General features: G+C 50.5%; 1 protein-coding gene across 2 annotated transcripts in view; it reads left to right on the top strand.

Annotated features, from left to right (window-relative positions):
• Window positions 1-6,762: 6,762 nt before the first annotated feature.
• PTPN5 (protein tyrosine phosphatase non-receptor type 5) overlaps window positions 6,763-22,963 on the top strand; it is a 54,828-nt gene continuing 38,627 nt past the window's right edge. The window contains exons 1-2 of one of the 2 annotated variants that reach the window (XM_046017416.1): window positions 6,763-7,066; window positions 22,361-22,450. In XM_046017416.1, coding sequence (XP_045873372.1) covers window positions 22,431-22,450 — 20 coding nt within the window. In that variant the 5' untranslated portion in view covers window positions 6,763-7,066; window positions 22,361-22,430. Of the gene's footprint in view, window positions 7,067-22,360; window positions 22,451-22,963 lie in introns of those variants that run through there. The other variant, XM_046017415.1, reaches the window with a different exon arrangement.

A 22,963-nucleotide genomic window follows, 5' to 3' on the forward strand; every position in this document is an offset into this window, starting at 1 on the left:
CATGCTTTGAATAGTACGTGGTGAGTAAGTGTTACTATAAGGATGGGAATGATGCTAGTGATTAGTGATCTTTATGACCCCGTGAGGTTCCGCGTGTAGTGCACATTTGTGGCTGCTCTTTTGGCAACAGACCCCTGGTTTCCTTTTGGAAGAAGTCTTGAGTGAAGTCTAAATAGGACTATCAATCAGGATGTGCCCTCCCTTAGCAAGCGGCAGGAGTCTACAACCAGAACCCAGCCAATCAGTCTCTGGCTCTCCCAGAACTTGGAGTCTTGAGTGGTAGGAAGGAAGAAATCCAAGTTAGGTGCTCGTGCATCTCTATGGGGACACGTGGATGGGACGATGGAGATGTCCCAACCCTGGAAACTTACAAGCCTGACTCTCACCTTTCCAGGTATGGTTCTTCAGCCTTCCCTTCCAACCATGAGCTGCCCCCACTGCCTTCCAATAAATTCCCTTTTGCCTATTTAGCCAATAGTCACTCCTATGGCTTTTTACCAGACACCCCTGGCCATCAGTGCTCCAGGGTCTGCAGACACCCTGTGGGGCCTCAGACAAGGCATTTCTCCTTCTTGTACCTCCATATACTCCCCCTAAAGTGGGGGGCCTTGGCCGGCTACTTGTTCCCAGCCGATCAGTGACAGCATCTTAAGATAGAGCCTCGCCCAATCCTACCGAGTCAGACTTTCTAGAGGGTGGGGGGAGCCTGAGAATCTATATTTTTAAAATAGTTCTCCCTAGTAATTCTGAGATGCAACCAACTTGGGAAGCACAGGATGAGAGGTCTTCCGGGGGCCCTCTGGGAGCAAAGGGCTGGGATTCTCAGGGCTTCTCTGCTGCTGCTACTCTCTCTGATTCCAGATTCGGAGTCAAGCCCCATCACTCTCCCCACAGAGAAACTTTCTGTCACTTCCTAGCACACCAGAATAAAACGCAAACTCCCCCAGCCTCCTCTCCTACCTCATCGGTCCTTGGCCTTTCTGCTGTGCCTAGAAGAGAAAGTTCTGCCTACAAACCTCTTCCCTACTCTGAGTGGCCATTTTCTTCTAACTCAAACCTCTGCTCAGATGTGATCTCCTCTGAGAGGCCCTCCCTGAACACCCAGTCAGAAACATCCTCCCTCTGTCTTCACGCTCCATTGCCCCGTTCTCTTTTCTTTTCCTTTACTGCACTTATCCCTGTCTGAAGTTATCTTTTTATTCGTTATTTTATCCTGGTTCATTGGCAGTGTGTCCCCCCTAGAATGTATGTTCCATGAGAGCAGGGAAGATGACCGTCTTGTTCTCTAATATGTACCCAGCTTCTGGAATAGGGACCAGCTCAGAGGAGGCCCTCTATAAAATATTTTTTTGAATGAATCTGCTTCATAAGATCCTAGATGAGTGATCAAAGTTCCGACACTCACTCCTCCTGAGATGGTGTTTCAGATGTTTCTCCCTGGGATTGGCAGCTAGGTGCCCTTGGCCTTCACCTTGAGTTGACGTGCTGGTGTCTGCAGCTCTCAGAGGCTCGGCTCGGATATGAGGCCAGCTGCTACAGAAAGATCACATCACACCCCCAGCCCGAATCCACCCCAGCTCAGCTTCTCCTCTGACAAACCTTGTTAATGTCCTTGGCTTCACTCTTCAGGCTTGCAGCCAGGAAATACGACTCCGGAGGTGAGCTTTTAGGAACACAAAGATGTCCTCTCTTTTTAAGTCGATTAGTTCACATAAATGCTCTGCTTTTCATTTTCCCATCTCCATCCCACAGCATCTGCTCCAAATCCCAAGTCCTTGGGAAAGATATTTAGACATGATTCCTCGACCCCTAAATGAATTACTTTTGCCAATTTAGGTGTGGGATAATGCCCAGCTTTTGCTGAGAGACCTCACCAAAATCGGCTTCATGAAACCCATTTATACATTTCCTATAACAATGAGACTAAGGTCATTGGCCACAGGGATCCTAAGGTTCTACCATCAGAAAAATCCTCCCAATACTGTGCTCTGAGAGCTAAGTGTTAGAGCTGCCTCGAATTCTTTATGGAAATGAACAGGAGAAAAACAAAGAAGAAAAGAAAAGAGGAAGGAAGGGAAGATAATGTAAACTAGCCAAAAAAAAAAAAAAAAACAAACAAAGGTGACCTACTTTGCCACTTTAGACGTATTGGTCTGTTTCTTCCTCGCTGAAATAATCATTCAAGCATGCAACAAAAATTTATTGAGTACCTACTACACACCAGGCATTGTGACACTTGGGATATATCAGTGATCCAAACAGATGACAATGTCTGCCCGTGTGGAACCTGTATTCTAGCAGAAGAAGATGGACACTGAAACAGTGACCCTATTAGCCACATAAGTTAATTTAAAATTTACAAATAAATGTGTTAATAAAGAATATATTGAAGAGGGCTTTATGTTACAACAAATATACAATATAGCTTATATATTACCTGGTCTGTTAGAAGGTAAAATGTGCCATCATAAAGGAAAAGGTAAAGGGGGACTGGGCAGCAACAGGGAGGAGGCAGAGGCCAGCTCCACTATTAAGAAGAGTGGTCAGAGTGGGCCTCATTGAGGAAGTGACCTTGAGCAAAGACTTGTATGGTGTGAGGGCATTAGTTCCATGTGCTATTTCCCTTTCTTTTTGCCATCCAAGATGATCAAAACTGAATTTGAGGCTCAAGCCCAGTGCCCTGGAGGCCACCGTGGTCTGCATATTTGTGGTCTTTTTTCTATTGGGGAGGCAGGGCAGGACAGTGGTGAAGGGCACGAGTTCCAAAGTCAAACCAAATATTGGTTCTGTGGCTCACCAGCTACGTGACTTTGGGCATCATAGTTCATCTCTCTGGCCCTCAGTTCTCTATGCCTCAAAAGGAAGATAATAATAGCAACTACCTCACAGGACTCTTTTTACGGATTAAATAAAGTGATGTATACAAATTCCTTTGCATTCAGGAAGAACTCAATAAAAATCAGCTGTAATTATCAAGCTTTGGTCTTGTCTCTCAAAGTTTATTTACATCTTCCTTGGTCCTGATTCTCTATCCTTATTGATATTTTAACATTGTTTTATGGTTTCTGCTCCTGCGGTAAGCTACCTCAAATCCTTTGTGGATTGGGGTAGGTTATAAATAAGTAAGTAAATAAATAAAATCTGGATAAGGGAACATTTTCACTGAAGCAAAACATTTCATTATCAGTAGAGTGAATTCCAAGTGAGACCAAAAGCAAGAAATATCGACTCTGATCTCTAAAAGCCCATCAAAAACCACCAGCAAGTTGCTCTCTGGTTAGTCAGGCCCTCTTTCTCTCCCCCCTGCTCCTCTTTTCCAAACCCCTCTTCCTCCCTTCCTCAAAAGAGGCTATAGGAGGGGCGCCTGGGTGGCTCAGTGGTTTAGGCCACTGCCTTCGGCTCAGGTCGTGATCTCAGGGTCCTGGGATCGAGTCCCGCATCAGGCTCTCTGCTCGGCAGGGAGCCTGCTTCCCTCTCACTCTCTCTGCCTGCCTCTCTGCCTACTTGGGATCTCTCTCTGTCAAGTACATAAATAAAATCTTTAAAAAAAAAAAAAAAAGAGGCTATAGGAGTCGCACGAAATGGCCCAGGAAGCCTAACCCCTGCCGACCCCCAAAGGATGACTCCGTTGCCATGGGACTCACAGAATTCTCCTTCTTCCCCATCAGAGAAGAGAAGGAAATTGGTGGGCTCGCTCTGCGTGCGGACGAGGTACATAGACGGGTGCTGCTCAGGGCACTGAGTCAGGCACCGGTCAGAATCTCATTCCTGCCATTCATTAGAGAGTACTGTGGCCAACGGGAAGCCATGGTCACAGTACTGGGCCTCAGCTTCCTCGTTGGTAATAACAGCACCCATGAAGATGACCCGGGAGAACAGAGGGAAGCAACATGGATAGCTGGTTTTTAAAGCCTTTCGTAAAAGCTGGACTTTCCTTCCTTAACTGCACCCCATGATAACACTTACCGGACAATGGGAATCTAAAACTCTTTAATAAGAGGATGTACAGGGCAGAAAAGGGGTAAGAAGACTAGTTTAGCTCTGTCCCTATGGGACAGAAATACCCTACGAGAAGCAAAGGAGACAGATCATTTTTTGAGCCTCTACTACGTTGTAGGTCCAGTCACACAGGTATGTATCACGCATGTATCTTACCATGGATGTTATCACAGATCCTTACTGTAACCCCTGGAGATGACGTTGTACATCACATCTGACAGCTAGGACTGGGTTTGGAACCCAGAGCACACAGCTGGGAATGTCTGTGAGGCAGTCCTGGCCTTCCGGTATTGTCTTCACAAAGGGTGACAACTCACCTTCCCCATAGGACATCACAGGCATCCCTGAGAGAAGCCAGCAAGTCCCCAGACGTGCTAGAGTGCCAAGCCTCTGTGACTCCCTGAGCTGGCTTCCAAAAGAATCTGGGCCAGACTGACCTTGCTGAATCTCTCTGAGCCCTCCTCCTTCCCTCCCCTCCATCAGCCTCCAGGGCCTTCACCGGTAAGGCACCCCTGCTCTGTGAACTCGGGCTTTGGATTTAGCTAGATCTGAATTTGAAACACACACCCCTCGCATATCAACTGCAGGACCTTAAACATGAGTCACTTTTCCCTTCTGGTTTCTATTCTGAAAATGAGAATATCAAAATGCCTGCCTCCCAAAGTTATCATGAAGATGAATAGAGCAATGTATTGAAAATACACGAAACGGTGCCTGGAGCTTACTCAATGTTCATTTATGGTCGCTGCTATTGTTACACTGATGCCATTAGGGAAAATCAACCTTATGCTGAAGGACAGAGATGATGCTCTCAGGGAGGGAGAACAAGTCCTTGAGCAGTAACTGACATGTCTACCCACGCTTCCGTACAGACCAAGCAGCACGACCTGGTTATCTGATACTGGATCCACAGACAACTACCTGAGGATAACGAGAAGACCTAGCTGGGCTCTGTGCCTCTCCTAGGGGGAAAAAGACTAATCAAGATCCAGTCTTTCCAAATCACTGCCCTTGATCCACAAGCATGTAATGATGGTCCCTCCGTGCTGGGAACTGGGGAGAGATAAGAGACCCATCCCTAGCCCAGGAGTTTATAATGCACTTAGAAGAAAGAAAAAAAGAAACTGCTATCATAGCAGACAGAAAGGAATGAGTACTTAGTATCCAGGTGGGATATGAGTAAAGGCCCTATGGAGAAGGATGTATTTGAACTGGACCTTACAAACGAGGTAAAACATAGGGGCATGGCTTTCCAGGCTGAAAGCACTGGATGAACGAAGGATAGAAACCAGAAAAATACAGTTTGTTTAGAGAACAAAATTTGGGGGAGTCTGGGGGACTGGAATGCCACAGACTGAGGTGAGAGCTACAGTGAAAGGCCAATGAGCTACAGGAAACACACAAAAAGGTCATGACTACCACGAATAAAATAGGGAGAGTGGGCTTCCAATTTAAAATAGGATGGTCACAGAAGACCTCTTTGAGGTGACCCATTTAAGATGTAAAGGAGCAAGACATGTGACTCTCTGGGGGCAGTTTCCAGGCAGAGCGGTGCAAAGGTCCTGAGGCCACAGGGTAGCTGCCATGTTGGCGGTGCATTAAAAGAGACCACTGCGAATAGAGTGGTAGGTAGTGAGGTTAGAGAGTTCAAAGGGAGTCAGCTCAGGAGAGGCCTTGCAGCCTGTTAAGGGGCTTTAGCTTTCACTTGCCTAGAATGAAGAGCCATCGTAGGATTGAAGACTTACGTTTTAAAAGGATCTCTGACTGCTGTGTGGCGAATCAACTGCAGGGGGCCAAGGCTGGAAGCAGGAAGACCAATCTGGTGGCTATAGCAGAATTCGGGTGAAAGAGGATAGTGGCTGAAACGAGGGTGATGGCTGTGTGGTATCTCGCCTCGGTTACCCCATGTAAAAATGGAGCTCAGGATCCCTGCTCTGTGTGCAGCCTGATACCTCAAAAAGCCCCCCCCCCCAATCAGGAATATGAGGAACCTCCAACTAGCAGGGCGCCAGCCTGGGAAAATGTGAGATTGTGGGGCCATGGGCAGCTCCTTGAACGTCCCGGCCTCTGGTACCCAGGAGAAAACCAAGACAGGTGCGTGCCCCACCACCAGCGTCAGGCCGGAGAGACCCGGCGGAGCGAGGTCTTGCTCCCCAGAAACTGAAGAAAGAAGAGTGGGAAGGCGGGTGCCTCCTTCGAGCCCTGGAGCAGGTCCTGGGCACCCGAAACTGTGTGCGCCCGGGTATGCAACCACTCCGTGCAGATGTTGGCATCTTGCGGGCAACATCGGGGAGCGGCACAGCACCCTCTCCAGGCACACTTCCGCCCCCCGCCCCCAGGACTGACCCCTTTGTCTCGCTCTCTTTTACCCTAATCTGTCTGCCTGTACGTCCCGCACGGTGTTCGGAGCGCACAGCCCCGCTGGGGTCCCTCTGGCGGTCGCCGTATCGACGCAGCCCGGGCCCGGGGCTCCCGTGCAGAGAAAATCATGAATGAAATGCATGCGGTTCTCCCGCTCCCCCGCCCTCGCTGTCCAGGCAACCTCCGCGCGGGGGCGGCTCGCGCGGGGACTCCGCGCAGAGTAGGGGGAGGGGGCGCCTGAGAGCAGGGTCTGGGACTAAGGCTCCGGGATCCGGCCCCACTCCGGCCCCTGGGCGCTGCCGGAGCTCCCACGCCCCGCCCGCCAGCCCCGCGGGCCCTGCGCAGTTCCCGGGGAGCGACGCCAGGCCGCCCGAGGGCGGGGCGGAGCCGGGGCCGGGGGGTGCCGAGCAGACCCGGCGGCTGCGCCCGCGACTCCGCAGCCCAAGCGCATTTGGTGGGGCGGCCGGGCAAGGGAGCGCGCACGGAGCGCGGGACGGAGCGCCGGGCGGACGGACCGACGGACGGACGCCCCCGCACACGCAGACGCACAGAGCTCGCGGCGGCCCCCGTCACACACACACACACACACACACTCGCGCAGACACACACAGGAACACACGCAGACACACGCACACTCGCGCGCGCACATCCTCCCGCCAGCCTGCCCACCCGCCCGCCCGCCGGCGCCCGGAGCCCGCTCTGACCGGTAAGTGCGGCGCCTCTGTGGGCGCCTTTGTGTGGGGAGCGGGGAGGTGGAAGGCACGGGGTCCCTCCGGGGGCCGCCCCGCGAGTGAGACCTCCTCCAACCCCCAGGGCCGAGAAGCCAGAGCCCGCCACCGCCACGCCCCCATGGGGCTCCCTGCGCCCCCGGACTGGGGGAGGGGGACCCGCGCCGGGGAGGGGGCTCGGCGCTGGGTACCGGGGAGAGAGCGGTAGCCACTCCCCACGAAGCTCGTGCACGGTTCCGGGGAAGGATGGAGGCGGTGGTCCCGGGTCCGAGCCTCCACGACCGAGGCTGGTGCGCGGCTCTTGGCTTCATCGCCTCTCCAGGGTCTAAAGCTCCAGAGGGAGGCAGGAGATCGCCGCTAGCCTGCTGGCCTGTAAAACGAACTCCCAGCCTTCCCTTCGCTTCGCCTCCCCCGGACCGACAGTGTAGCTTAAACCACCAGCTACCCACCCACCCTCAAAATAAGAGCCCAGCGCGTTCCCCTCCCTCAGCATGTCCCTTTTTCCTAGATGAGGCCCAGACTCCTGCAAAATCCGGAGATTGTCCTGATCAGAGCCTTGAGGGGCTTACCTGACCAAGGATCATGTGGCTTAGAGGGTCAGAACCAGATGAGCCCTCGGAACTCACTTAACCCTCTCACTGTACCAATAGGGAAACTGAGGTCCAGCGAGGTGGCTTGACCAAGGTCACCAGAGTTAGTGACAAAGCCTGCCTTAGAATTCAGGGTCTGTGGCTTTCCTGTTCATTTTTCTCCTACATGATTCAATTCTATAGCCACTGAAACCCCAAAATTCATCTGAGTGTACCAGGAAAGTCTTTGTAATTCTAGCCCTGCCCCCACTTGGAGCGGCAGGTGCCATTCATTTGCTACCATCCTTACTGTGGGGGAAAAGGATGGCCTTTAGTTTGCTTTAGTCAGCCTCAAAGGAGAGCTCTCTTATGCAAGCAAGCACTCCAGGTCTGGGGATTTGATTGGCAAGAATGAAGCAGCTCTGGGCAGGAGATCAGATTCTAGGATGTTGGGCTCTCCCAGAAGTCATTGAGTCTGTGTCCTCAGTTGGACCAGTTGCTGTGGCATTCAAGAGTCAACCCCTTCCCTCACCTTGACCTGACTATACGGCTTCCCCGTCATGCTCCCCTCCTTCTTAATGGCCTGCATCTCATACCCAGGCCCCTTGCATCATCCCTTTGTGGAGATCCCCCAAATCCTTCACGTTGCTGCCCCTTCCTCATTGATGTCTGTTGAGTATGGCCTCTTGGTGCTGCTGACAAAGCTGCTGGGGAAGCTTGAGTTACAGCTTCATCAGGCTCAGGTGGTAGCTCGGGGCAAGGTTCCCTCAAGGGCAGCTGGGTGTCCCCAGAGCTGAGCCCAATGCCTGGTGCAGACAGGGTGCCCCAAGAGGTATGTCAAAGGAGTACAAGCTGGGTAGTGAGTGGATGAAGTCAGTCACTCTTGAGGAGACTCGAGACGTAGACAACATAGTTGGCAAGGAGGGCAGTGTTCAGTCTGTAGGGGCCTGAGGCTCTTGTCTCAAGAGCTTCCTTCTTGAGTGGGGTGAGCAGCCTGGCAAGGTGACTAGGTGTCCTAACTTCAGGGACGACCACTCAGGCCGTAGGCCCCAGGAATGGCATTGTGCTCCAGAAGCGCCATTTACATAGACTTCCTAATGCATGGTGCCCCTTGGCTTTTTGTGGACCAGTGGCTCCCACCCTGAAAGTGGAGCGATCTGGGTTCCAGGCCCAGCCTCCTCCTCACTGGCTGGACAGCGTCAATGAATGCTCATAACCTCTCTGGGTCTGAGATTCTCCATCTGAAAGATAAGATCATGGGATTGGAAATTTGCAGGGTTCCTTTCAGGGCTGAACCGGGGAGAAGGGTGGGGGGAAGGGGAGCACTTATTTATATAACTACTGTGGGCCTGCTTTTCCTCTTCTATTACTCTATGAGGGAAGACAATGAGGTGAGATCATTTATGTAGGGTACTTAGCACAGTGCCTAGGGCATAGAAGGAGCTCCAGAATAGGTAACTATTAATACCATTAGAGCCCCGGCTTTGTGGGTATACCCTCCACGTCTCCCCTCTTCCGATTGCCCAAAGACATGGGATTTTAGGGCCCCAGAGTTCCTCTCTCCCCAAAATTCCCTTCCCCGCCGGACTTAGGGCTCAGCTGGCATAAGACATCCATGAAACCTCCCTGGGACAAGGAACGCTTCTCTTCATCCGTTGTTTCGCAGCTAATCGTGACGGAATTTAGTAATTGATATAGTGTCAAAGCTTTTCTTACACTGTCGCTTACATTTAATTCTCTAACACACCCATGATAGCCACAGTGTTATCATTCCCATTTTAGAAACGGGGAAGCTAAGACTCAGAGTCGAACTTATCTAAGGGTGCATAATTTAAAAGTCTCAGAGCCAGAGAGCTGTGCCTCAAGCTCAGATCATCTGAATCCAGATTCTGAACTCTACCCTGCCATATCGCCTGTCTTTTCCCAACACCTGCCCTAAAAGAGATACAGATGACCTTTGGGAAAGAGTTGAGAAGAAGGATGGATTTTATTCTTCTGGAAAATCAGGAGTTGCTTCTTGGAGAAGCTGTGTAGCATGTGAGTTGGGTCTACGTGATTATTACACTAGAAGAAGGAAAGGACATTATTTCAAGTGTTAGAGGGAGCATGAACAGAGAACAGGCAGCGGGGCCTTCTTGGGCATGTGTAGAACCTGGGAAGTGTTTCGTTCCAACTGGAGCAGAAAGGATAACAGAGGAGTTGAGAGAAGGAAGACTGGGTAGGAAGGTGGAGGCAGTTCCTGGGAGCACTGAATGCCAAGCTAAGAGACTGGTCTTTAGTTTCTGAGTAGAGGAGAGACCTGATCCAGCCTGGTCAATAGGAATCCCATCCTGGCTGCCCTGTGGAGAACAGATTGGAGGGGAGGACCCACTGGCAGGGGGCCCAGGTGAGATACAATGACAGTGTCTATGTGAGAGATAAGGAGTGGGGGTTGTCCTAAGAATGAAGACAGAAAGGAGTTGATGCAGGAGGCCAGAGTGTCACCGAAATGGGCAGGGGTTTGGATGTGGGTGCTAGAGGGAGGGGGGAATGAGAAGTGGTGGCAAGGGTTTTGAGCCTGAGTTGCTAAGGATGCCATTCACAGAAAGAGCCCAACAGGAGGGAGGATAGGGAGGCCTGCCAGTGGGGGGCGTGGGTCTGACAGGACGCCATAATGACTCCTGCAAAGCTGGCTCACTGAGCACCCCGAACTGTCAAGAGCCAGTTCGTTCATCCATTCATTCAATCTCCAGATACATATAAACATCTGTTATGTGCCAGGTTGTTCTGGGCTCTGGGGATACATTGCTGAAAAAGATGAACTTCCTGCCCAAGCTCTACCAAGGGAGACAGAAAATAAAACATAAGCAGAGATATGACATTTCAAGGGGTGAGAAGTGCTCTGGAGAAAAATAAAACAGGGCGGGGAGGGGGAAGAGGGAAGGAAGGGATATGCCTTTAAATGGAACTATCTTTGAGGAGGTGAGAGTTGACCAAAGACCTGAATGAAGTGAGGAAATCAGGGACAAGAGCATTCTAAGAAGAGGAGACCACCAGTGCAAAGGCCCTGGGGTAAGAATACCTTGGTGTTTTCAGGGAGCAGCAAGTGTGGCTATAAGAGATGGGCAGAGAGGAAGGGTGGTAAGGAAAAAGGTAGAAGAGAGGGGCAGGGCCAGATCATGTAGGTGTTTATAGGCCTGAGAAATAAGAAATCACAGTGTTGGGGTGCCTGGGTGGCTCAGTGGGTTAAGGCCTCTGCCTTCGGCTCAGGTCATGATCCCAGGGTCCTGGGATCAAGCCCCACATCGGGCTCTCTGCTCCGCGGGGAGCCTGCTTCCTCCTCTCTCTCTGCCTGCCTCTCTGTCTAGTTGTGATTTCTCTCTGTCAAAAATATAAAGTAAAAAAATTTTTTAAAAGAAATAGAAATCACAGTGTTAAGGAGTCCCAAGAGAACCAGAGTCCTATTCTCCTTGTATCCTTAGTGACTAGCAAACCAAACCCGATACTCAGCACTAGCTCACTAAATAGTCGTTGAATGCGTGAATTTTAGAAATGACCATTTATGTATGAAGCTGCATACTTTGGAATTGTATGAACCACTAAGTATATTATGACATAGTAAGGTGTAGTAGGATCAAAATGATAAAGCTCAGATGATTTGAATGTGCTGTCATTCAAGTATGAAAAGTCCACAGTTTGCAGATTTGTTGGAGATCAAGGATCTTGGTGAGAATGTCTAACTTTGGGCTAATGTAGGGGCTAAACCGCTCATGGCCAAATCTCCTGTTCAGTGTGATGGTCAAAGAAAGACCCTAAGTTGCCCTTCCTTTGCTTGGTGAGGTGGTTTGTTGAAGTCATTAGAGAGGCTTCAAGTCAGATGTTCCCCTGTCCCAGAACTCTCTGGAGGTCCCTCAGAGGGACTTGTGGACTTCAGCAATGGGCAGCCTGTGGGTGTCTGGAGTCAGCTGCAGAGATTATATGTTTCATCATCAGCCCAAGGGTGTTGCCTGGCCTCAAAAAATAAATTGCATTATAAAAATAACATGACCGCACTGTAAAGCAAATGTGAGACAAACCATGATCTTGAACATCCTGTTCTTTCTTCTGAAAATCTTTCCTTCCTGCAGTTTATTTTTTTATTTAAATTTCAGTTAACATCGAGTGTAATGTTAATTTCAAGTGTACCATATAGTGATGCAACACTTCCCTGTATCACCAGGTGCTCATCACAATTAAGGACTCCTTAATCCCTATCTGCCTCCCCTCACCTACCTCCCCTCTGGTAACCATCAATTTGTTCTCTGTATTAAGAGTCTGTTTCTTGATTGTCTCTAAAGGTCTATATTTTTTAATGGATATAATCAGTCCACACCTAGCTTTAGTATCTTGTGTTGTTCACTTAACACTTTATCGTGACTTCTGTGGTCCATCCTGATCTTTTTTTTATCCTCAGTGGCTTTACTCTATTTCGGTTAACCATTTCCTTGTCGGTGGATCCCATAGTGAACATCCTCAACCACAGCTTTTCTATCTCAGGTTCTCGAGGCTTCCGTTTTGAGCATCCTCAAGAGGGTATGACGGACCCATCGAGGGGTTAAAGAGGGGCCCAAGGGATGGAAAGGAGTGACTGTGGACAGGGGCAGGGTGATTTCATGGACATAAATGATGTAGCCCTGGGTCCTGGCATAGAAAGAGAACAGGGGACCCCAGAGCAAGAGCCAAGGAGGGGATGGACGGGGAGATCTCAGATCAGGAGGCCAGAGGCAAAAGAGCGCTGAGGGTATGCCAGAGTGGTACCCAGCTCTGTCTGATTTGAGATGGGGTCCCTCCAGCATTTTGTTGGTTCTGTAGGGGGTGCTTTTTTAAAATTGGGAAGTACCTGAAATTTGCTATGTTATTCATTTCTAAGCGTACATTTCCAGGGGCATTTAAGTACATTTGCAATATTTTCCTAATATTACACTACCATCACCATCCCCCACACAGAGAACTCTCTTCATCATACAAAACTGAAATTCTGTATCCGTTAAACAATAAGCCCTCATTCCCACCCAGCCTCTGGTGGCCTGTATTCCACTTTCTTTCTCTATGAATTCACCTGTCCTGGGCCCAGGAATAATACTGGAATCATAAGTGGAATCATAGTGTTTTTGCCTTTTTTGTGTCCGGATTGCTTCCCCTTAGCACAGCGCCCTCAGGATGCTTCCAGGTTGTAGCATGGGCCAGAGTTTCCTTCCTTTTTAAGGCTGAGTAATATTCTGTTGTCTGCACGACCACACTTGGTTTATCTGTTCATCCATTGAGGAGCTCGTGGTTTGCTTCCAGCATTGGGCTATTATGGACTTCGTTCCAGTGAATACTGATGTACATATCTAAGCCCCTGATTTCGATTTTTTTGGACCTAGAAATGGAATTGCTGGATCATAGGGTCACTGTATGTTTAAATTTGTTAGAAACCATTGGGGCTTTCTTTTAAGGGGATTTTTGTGGGCCCAGCATGAAAAAGGCCACTGGAGGAAGTCTTGGGAGTTAGGAATCTGGGAACAAGCCATTAATTTAAAAAAAAAAAAAAAGATGCTTGGGCACTTGGATGGCTCAGTTGTTTAAGTGGCCAACTCTTGGTTTCGGTTCAGGTTGTGATCTCACAGTCATGAGATCGAGCCCCTCATTTTGCTCTGCGCTCAGCACGGAGTCTGCTCTAGATTCTCTCTCCCTTTCCCCCGAGCTCCTGTGCTTTCTCTCTCTCTCAAATAAATAAAATCTTAAAAAAAAAAGAAGAAGAAGAAGAAGTTTGTGGCTTTTTCATGGCCTTGGAGCTAATAGAAAGGAGAGAAGAGAGAACAGAGTTAAAATGAATCCAGCCTCCATGTGTGAAGAATTATTGTGATTTAGAGGCCTTGTGGGTGGAAAAGAAAGCTCTCCGGAGAGGTCTTAGAGGACACCCTTCATTCATGCATGCAAGTATTCACTGTGCCAGGAAATCCACATGGCCACAAGGCCCCTGCCCACAAGGAGCTTATGTCTCTTGGGGGTGCCGGTCGAGTAACCCAGCAACAGTGCTCCATCCTGACGTGTGCTCTGATAATAATAATAACAAGCACTAACTTCTTCTGGGTGCTTATGACATGATCTCACCTGACCCTCATGACAGTTCCGTACAGAAGGCTTTTATTATCCTCAGCGTACAGGCTCAGAGAGCTTGAGGAACTTGCCAAGAACACACAGCAGGGGAGTGGCAGAGCCAGAATGCAGACCTAGGCTGTAACATCCTCTAGTGCTGGGCAGAGGGCTGCGGGAACACAGGAGACACATGTGCACAGTGTGGCGATCCGAGAGGGCTTCCTGCAGGAGGAGGTGAGGGCGGCATTTTAGTGTAAGTCAGCTGTGTTCTGCTTTCGCCCATGGTTTCAGAAAATGATTTTCTGTAGCAGCAGCAGGAGCAGCCTCCAGACCTGATGCCAGGGACTCTGACCTCCGAGGGTGCCCTGCCTCGCTGAGACTCATATCAGAGGAGGAAGCTCATTCGTCATCCCCCAGTGCTTATCATAAGCAGGGAGGCCTGCAGGGGCCATTTCCTTTTTCCTCTGGCTTCCTTGCTTGACCTCCTTCTAGCCCCTCCTGGGGTGCCACAGAGGGACATCCAGGGCTCCTCCTGGGCACGAGCAGCTTCAAGACAGAGGGCCAGAACTGACCAAACGCAAAGCCCAGGAGTGTCCGTGGACATTGCGTGTGCAACATCTGTACCACTTTGGTGCCCTGAGATGCCCAGACCTCGCGGGCTTCCATCATGGCCAAAATTCCACCTTCCCGAAACCTAAATGTAGTCCGTCCCCTCAGCTCCTTAATCCCCGGGTGCGGCCCATGGCCTGCAGCCCTGCTTCCTACCAGGGACATCTTGGCCTTTGAGTGGGAGAACTCTTCATTGTGAAAGGCTTCCCGGCCCCATCCCGTAAATACTGCCAGCTGCACCTTTAGTCGTGACCTCCAGGAATGAAGGAGCTGCCCTCCAAGGTAACCGGTGTTCCCGGTCCTACCATTGTGGATGTCTTGTCTGCTCTTGATCTTCATAGGAATGGCATCATCGCATGGGGTCATTTGGGGCATAAAGCAGTGAGGGGATCCATCCCCGTTGTGCCCCCAACCTCACTGGCACAGATTTCTATATCCAGCTAGAGTGACAATGCCTGCCTTCATGCCACTGAGAAAAAGCGGCCTCAAGTTCAAGTCTCAGTGCCTTAGCCTGCTGCCAAGCAGGCCTCTATGCCACGGGAGTCCCCTTTCCTGCCCCCTCTCCAGCTGCACCCATATGTCGTCTTTCTCCCACTCCCCTACTCCTGCATGTCTCCAAGTCTTTGCCCCAGCGCTGTCCTCTACCTGGAACACCCTCCCCATTGCCGGCTGGACTCCTGCTTGTCCCAGAGATGCTCATCATCTCTCCATGCAGCTTCCCAGCCCCTCCCCTCGTGCCCTCCTGGGCACTCCCATAAGATGGGAGTTGATATTTAACACATTTCTTTGTTGTTGTTTTTATTAGTTTCACAGGTAGAGTTCAGTGATTCATCAGTTGTGTATAACACCCAGTGCTCATTACATCACGTGCCCTCCTTCATGCCCATCACCCAGTTACCCTGCCCCCTCAACATCCCCTCCAGCAACCCTTCTTTTGTTTCCTAGAGTTTACTGTCTCTCATGTTTGCCTCCCTCTCAATTTCCACCTTATTTTACTTTTCCTTCCCTTCCCCCATGTTCAAGGGAACACACCTGTGCATGTGTGTTAAATTCCACATATGTGTGAGATCATAGGATAATTGTCTTTCTCTGATTAACTTATTTTGCTTCGCATAATACCCTCTAGTTCCATCCACCTCGTTGCAAATGGCAAGATCTCATTCTTTCTGATGACTGCGTAATATTCTGTTGTGTGTGTGTACCACGTCTGCTTTATCCACTCATCCATCAATGGACTCATCAGCTGGGCTCTTTCTCCATTTTAGCCATTTCTGACTCTGTGCTCTAAGCTGGACCCTGGCTGAGGGCAGGCACTGGGTCTTGGGCCCAACAGAGTCTGATAGTAAAGAATCATATAAGAATATAAGATGATAACAGCCTTGTCTCAAGATTGTCTTGGAGGCAAACTGGATTTAAAACGACCATGGAGGGGTGCCTGGGTGGCTCAGTCAGTTAAGTGTCTCCTTTCAACTCAGGTCATGATCTCAGGGCCCTGGGATCAAGTCCTTCATCAGGCTCCTTGCTCAGCGAGGAGCCTGCTTCTCCCTCTGCCTGTCATTCCCCCACTTGTGTGCCTGCATGTGCTCTCTCTCTGACAAATAAATTTAAAAATCTTAAAAAAAAAAAAAACATGCAGAATAAATCTCACCCACCCTCTGAAGCCAATAAAAGGGACAGTGTAAAATATCTCTGAGTACAGATGATAAATGGAGAGTGAGACTCGCCCCCAGTGAAGCAGAGAGCCCCCAGCCCTTCCCCAGAGGACCTAGCATCATGGGAAATGGCATCAGTGAGTACACAGTAGTACAGCTCAGGGAGCCAAGGAAGAGATCCAAGTCGATCAGGGAAGGCTGCCTGGAGGAGGTAAAGTTCCAAATGCTTTCAAAGAGGAGTCTGTTAAGGCAGAAAGTTACATAATCAGGGGGCAATTCACAGAGGGCCTTAACGCATGATCCAAAACAGCTGGGATCTGTCCTCTTGTGACCTGTTCCTGAGTCTCACACGGCTGTCCTCCCCTTTCACTTCTGTTCACTCACTTCTTCCTTCTTTTTCTCCCACTTAGTCACTCCTTCCTGTCTTCTTTTCAAATCTGAGCATACAGGAAAATGCTGGGTGCACACTGTCTTGCTTTCCATCCCCATTCCTCTGCACTGGGCTCCCCGTCATGGGCCTTATAGCAGGAGGCCAGTCGTTTACCCCTTTTTAGCCTGGGCAGCTCACAGAAGCCCAGATTAAGAACAAGAGAGCCAGGGAGCAGCCCAGGGTGGGGTGAAGTGTTTTACCAGATTCCAAGTCACAAGTCAAAAGGTGGGAGAATAATTCAGCCAGAGGGACAGTAAGCCTGTCCTGGGCTCACCACAAAGGCTTTCTGGAGTAGGCATGGTGCCGAAGCAGAGATCCGAAGGGCAGAACGGCTCAAAGCCGCAGCTCAGAGAGGAGGAGCAGAGTCCTCTGCAGGAAGGAGGAACAGGAGAGAAAAAGGCTGAGAATCAAAAATGAGTGTGGCTAGAAGGTGGGGCAGTGTTCATGGTGCAGGAAGATTCGGGGAATCCGGTGATGTCCCGTTTCCAGTTCTTTGACCATCTTCCCAAGGGCTCTGGGTCTGTTGGGGGAACCTGGCAATAGCCCAGGGCTCTCCAGAAGGGAGAAGAGCCAGATCTGCTGGGGAGGCGCTGTGTTGTTCTCATTAGCTCCGGGAACACCTGACAGACCTCAAGGAAAAAAGAAACAGACCTTTGGAGCTGACAGCTCTGCCTGGTCCAAAGAACAGGAGCACCTCCCGTGCGGGGCTGACTTCGAGGGAGCCAGGAAATGAAGCTTTGAGCCAGGTCAGCTGTCATCAGGAGGAAGCTGTCTGCCTCAGGTTGCCTGGTACTTTGTTTACTGCAGTCGCTTCCACAGCCCATACCACAACCCTGTCGCAGGCAGCTCTGTTGCTCCTGCAGCCCAGAGGAAGAAACTGAGGTTCAGAGAGGTCCAGACACCGCCCAGGGATCCCACGGGGAGAAGATGGCAAAGCACAGTGTTTCAACCAGGTCTCTCTGCCTCTAAATCCATCCTTTTTCCAGAGTGCTACAGTTGCATTGAGGTATGTGACCTCAGAATGGTCCGCTGTCATGTTTTGAGGGATTGTGCCCATAACCAAGGACCTCTGTTGACAGCCTGCCTTGGGCCCCAGGTTTCCAGCTGTATGGTAGCATGAGGCATGGAGAAGATCGTCTATCCTTCGCCCAGAGCAAGGTTGTGTCCTGTCTTTTCCATGGGTCACCTGAGCAGGACTAGCGTGACATTTAACCTGTGCTCTTGCCAAGCTCTAACCCCTCCAAGTGCCTATTAGCTCCTAGGCAAAGGGAGCTTATGATGTCTTTTTCACAAGTTGTTGCAAGGGTCTAATTAGATACGGCATTGGAAAGCATGAGGCATGTCGGAGGCATGCAGCTGGCAGTACATCCGAATACAGGAGGTCAGACCCTTTGAAACTTTGATTCCTGGCCCCATCTGTTTGTGTTTTTTTTTTCTTTTTTCCTCCCATTCCATTTGATAACTCTTGTCTCTCCTCGGACCCAACCAAGGTTTTCAAAGGTAGCCTCTGCCTTGCCTCTCCCAGTCTCTGCCTGTGACTCGGTTTGTCTGAGTCTTTCACCAAATCCTAAAGTGCCAGGGTCTTCCCAGCCTGGGCTGGCACTGCTTGGGCCAGGCCTTAGCACTGAAGGCTTAAATCAGAGGCAGAGGGTGGGGACTCGGGCCAGGACTAGACTTCATGATGGGGAGAGGCAGGAGCTAGAACCTTCCCTGGCTGCAGGGGGAGAAACCGTGGCTCTCTGCTCTGTAAGCACACACAAGCCCTATGAGAAGAGGTTTCATAAGCGTGAAGGGCAGAGCAGAGGCCAAATGGGACCATTGTGGACGATCCAGAGCAAAGTAGAGGCACAGGTAGTCCAGGCCAAGGGGTGGCATCAGGGACACCGAGGGCTGAAACCAGAGGCCCATAGACACCAGCCACATGAAACCATTTGTGGTCAGTGTGTGTGTGTGACCAACATAGGCCAAGTCAGAACACGCGTTGCATGTCGACCGGGGAGAGCTACAAGGATGGACAAGGCCTTAATCCTAGAAGTCCAAGAAGTCCAAGACAGAGAACTCTGCCAGGGCCTTCGGCAAAAGGCCAGGTGCTGAGGCTGGACCAGTGTCCGAGCCAGACAAGCAGCCCTGAGACGGAGTGTTGTTACAACTGTCCACACCGTTATGTGAACTCACTCGTACATAGTGCACTCTGTGCCCTGAACCTCTCCATCATTCCTCTAGGAGCTGGATGTTTACTCATCCCCACAATGGGATGTTAAAGATGAGGAAACAGGCTCAGAGAGTTGGAGTAAAACTCCTGATCTCCCCCACGACTGGCAGCCTGACCCTCACATTTGTCAGTCAGCTACGGTGGGACCATTTACACCATGGAAATCGGCAGGTGCCACTAATCAGGGTTTTTCCATTTATTTATTTATATTTCTGAGAACCAATTTCCCAGCACATCATCAGACTCATTCTAGAGTCTCCATAGGCCTCATCTGTGTGGGGAAAGAAGAGCTGTATTCACTGAGAAACAGGCAACACCTGACATACAAGATAATGTATGTGTACAAGACAAACAGCTAACGTTTTTAGGGGTTTTTTTTAAAGATTTTATTTATTTGGCAGAGAGAGAGAGATCACAGGTAGGCAGGGAGGCCAGCAGAAAGAGAGGAAGGGAAGCAGGCCCCTGCTGAGCAGAGAGCCCGATGCAGGGCTCGATCCGATGACCCTGAGATCATGACCTGAGCCAAAGGCAGAAGCTTAACCCACTGAGCCCCCCAGGCACCCCTCACTTAAGACCCTTAAGAATCCTTCGATGTCTAGATGATTTTTTCCATTTCACAGATAAGGAAACTGAGGCATAGAGAATCCAAGTATCTTATGCAAGACTGGGCAACCACTGGGGGAATCCGTCGTTCATACTCAGGCTGCCCAATCCCCCAGCCTGTGCTTTTTGGTTTTTAATGAGCCATTTATTCATACTCAGTCTCTAACCTGCTTTTAATTGATCTTTCCAAGAAATACATCTTGAATCTATCTGCCAGGTGTCAGATCGAGTATAGGTAGGGGAAACAGGAGGGTCCGTGCCAGAAGCTGCACACTTCGTGGTTTAAATAAAGCCTGGGCCTGAGGTTGAGGCAAACTGAGCTGGAAGCCTGGTTCTGCCACTTACCAACTGTGTGACCTTGAACAATGACTCAGTTCCTCCAAGTCCCAATCTCCGCATGTGTAGGAGGAGGAGGAGCACTGTGTTTAGTTGATGGGGTTACAGCGAGAGATGAAGGATGGAGAATGTGCCCAGCAGTTGGCATGGTCTCCAGCACACAGCGAGCACTCAATCCAGGGGGTGGCCGGGGTGGGGGGTGCGCGTGGGAATGCTAGTCCACAGGTTTCTGTACAGATGCTCCGTGGGAACTGGGATACAGGCATCAATAGATCATTTCTGAACAGAGAGGTGAGAAAGAAAGAGGGGACATTGGAACAAGAGCTTAAAAGGGTCTTCAAGAGTTTTCCATGCTGGGAAGGGGAAAGGGGGCTTTTCCAGTGAAGGGAAAATTACATGCCAAGGTGTTACAGGTAGGAGTGGACATTAACCAAATGGAGATAGCAGTAGACCCTCACAAGAGATGAGATCGTGTCTTCACATTTGTGAGGGTCTGTTTTCTCCTTGTACACTGGACTCTCTACCTGGGGCTCAGGAGGTGTTGAGAGAGGGAATGGAATGAGTGTTTTCAGAGTGTTGGAACACAGGGTTGAGCCCGGTGACCTATGAACGCTGAAATCTTGCTCTTGGATTGATCTTTCTGGGGACTCACCATACAAATAGGACTATCCGCAACAGATACTAAACATCAGAAGTGAACATGGCCTCTGTCAGTGACTGGCTGGGGTGGGTTCCTCTCCGTGGACTGGAGCTTTGGCTCCCTGCTGCTGGGAGCGCCCTCTGCTGGTTCCCTGCCCCTCCACCACCACCCCGCCTCATTAAATCCATTGACAGCCCTGAAGTTGAGGCTTGACGTTAAGGAAAGGCCCTTAAAATTCTTTAAGTTCAAGTCCCTTGATTTTAGCTGGTGCTACTGAGACTCGGACTAGAAGAAACGACCAGCCTGAAGTCACAGGGTGGACTTGGGCAAGAGTCCTGGGCTGCTGGCCGGAGAGTATATTTGTTGCTCCGGGATTGGAATGAAGCTGCCATCATAGATATCCCCACTCAAACCAGTCTCCCAAGGAGGACTCTCTGGGCTGATTACTCACATGGAGGAACCTGAGACCGTTGTCCAGGGCAGGATTTCCAGTCATTCCAGGCCTAGGGAGGGCACAAAAAGCGAATGGCCCTACAGCAAGGAGCTCCTTTGAGGTCCTGTGCAGGAAGACAGGCATGCCAGAGTCCACCTCTGGCTCCTTCACTCATCTGCCCACTGCATGAGCCTGGCAGAGTCTCTTCATCCCCAAGCCTTAGTTTCTTCATCTGTGAAATGGGACGCAGCCTAATAGATCTACAGTAAGGAATTTTTAAAAAGAACCATTACAGCACAGCCGCTGTAGTCTGCTGATTCATTCATGTTCACTCTCTTCCTACCTTCAGAGCACTGTTTTCAACCAAGGTGGAAAGCCAGAAGAGAAGAGAGCTGAGGAACATGGGCAGTGAGGGGCAGATCTGTCATTACTAGCTGTGTGGCCTGGGGCGGGTCACTTCACGTTTCTGAATCTCCATCTTTTCATCTAGAAAACACAGGAAATTAAACTATGTTCCTCCTCGGGCTGTTTGAAGAATGAAGGTCTGTTTCACCTTGGGAGAGAGGGAAGGGAGATGGAAAACAAGAAATAAGAGTATCACAAATGAGCATCTCCATTAGCATCCCTGTCCCGCATTGTGTTCCCTTTTTACTCTCCCCTTGTCAGACTGAATTTCTTCCCATCTCTTGAATGTGCCCTGCTTTCTCTGAACTCCAGGCCCGTTCATATGCCTTCCTTCTGCCTGGAAGGGCCCACCTGCCCCTGTCATTCTGTAGCCACTGACCCCACCTCCTCCTTCACGGCACATCATAGATTCCTTCCCTGGAAGTTTCCCGACTTCTCTGCCTCATTAGGGACCTCACAGGTGCCCCCACAGTACCCTGAGCATCTCCATCAGACTGGCCTTTTGCTGTCCTGATTTCATTCCCCCACAAGGCCGTGAACTAGAGTTCATACGGTGGCCTGCACACAGGAACTGCTCAGTAAACACTAGTTGAGCAAATGAACGTTCCAATCCTGGATCTGATTCATATGGAACATGGGAAACTTTGTGTTGCATGAGCCACTCTGCAGGCTAGGCCTCTCCAGGATCCTTCCACCTTCCCTTCCACTGGGTTTCTGCCACACCCACGCCCTGGTTTCCCACCAATGGAGCAGGATGGAGAAGTCATCATTTATCTGGGCACATCCCAAGCAGGGAACACTCAGACCCTGTGTTTGGGAACCCGAACACTCCAAGTTTGCAGTCTGCTCAGACGTGGGGACAGATGGCCGGACAGTGGACAGCTGGGCAGGGAGGGTAGGCAGCTTGGCAAGATGGAAATAGCAGTGAACTAGGCATTGGGAGCTTGGGGCTCAGAGCCTCTCTGTTCCCCAACTTCACCGCGCACATCAGCCTGAGTTCTCTGGTAACCAGCAACAGAAACTGACTGAGTCATTTAGGCAGAAAGGTCTAACACGGAATAACACAGGATAGACCTCTGGTCTTGGGCCTTCCATGTGGCAGCGGACAAGCAGGGCGCCTGGGGAAAAAAAGAGAGTTAACTCCCCAAGGAAATTTGGATTTTCGCTAACTATCTGAAAACCGCTGTCCATGCTGTGTGATGGGAGGCAAGGCATCCGACCTTTCTTGCCTGAGTCCCCCATCGGAGTGTTCTAAAGTCGGCCTCTCTCCATTCGCATCTCCAGTGTGCTTTTTGCTGAGAAGCTTCCGGCCCTGGCCCCCGATGGCGCCTTTCCCCATCTGGACACCTTGGGAATGAATTATGAGGAAGCCAGGTGAGTGGTGTGTGTGGGTGTCCCTGCCGCTCACCACACTGAGGAGGGCAAGCCCTCTCCCTGTGCATGTGTGGGGGCACATGACTCATTTGCATGAAGTAGTCAGCTTCATCCATTGTCTTCCATGAAACCAGCGTGTCCTTGGCCCTTGCCTGCTGAACACGCTGATGAAAATCGAGACCACATTATGGGGCTCTTTCTGGTCATGGCCTGGCCAGCTTATCCAGGCTGGGAGGATCCCAACTAGAGTCAGTCCTCCCATAGCCCCCCAGAGCCACGACCTCTAAGACCCTGCCACTGCCTTCCACTTGACCTCTAACGTGTGCAACAGCAGGCTTACATCCTGAACAGTTGGGAGGCTGAGGTGGCTGAGGGGGCGGGCATGCTCTCAAGGGACTGGAAACCTGATTGGGGAGGCAGTTGTCTAAACAGCTAACTACAGCAGCAGAACAAAGCAAGAGGCAGAGAAGTAGTGAGCCAGGAGTGTGGGGAGCCCGGGGATGGGAAAACTTG

Source organism: Meles meles, chromosome 8, assembly GCF_922984935.1.
Source record: "Meles meles chromosome 8, mMelMel3.1 paternal haplotype, whole genome shotgun sequence".
Lineage (NCBI taxonomy): Eukaryota > Metazoa > Chordata > Mammalia > Carnivora > Mustelidae > Meles > Meles meles.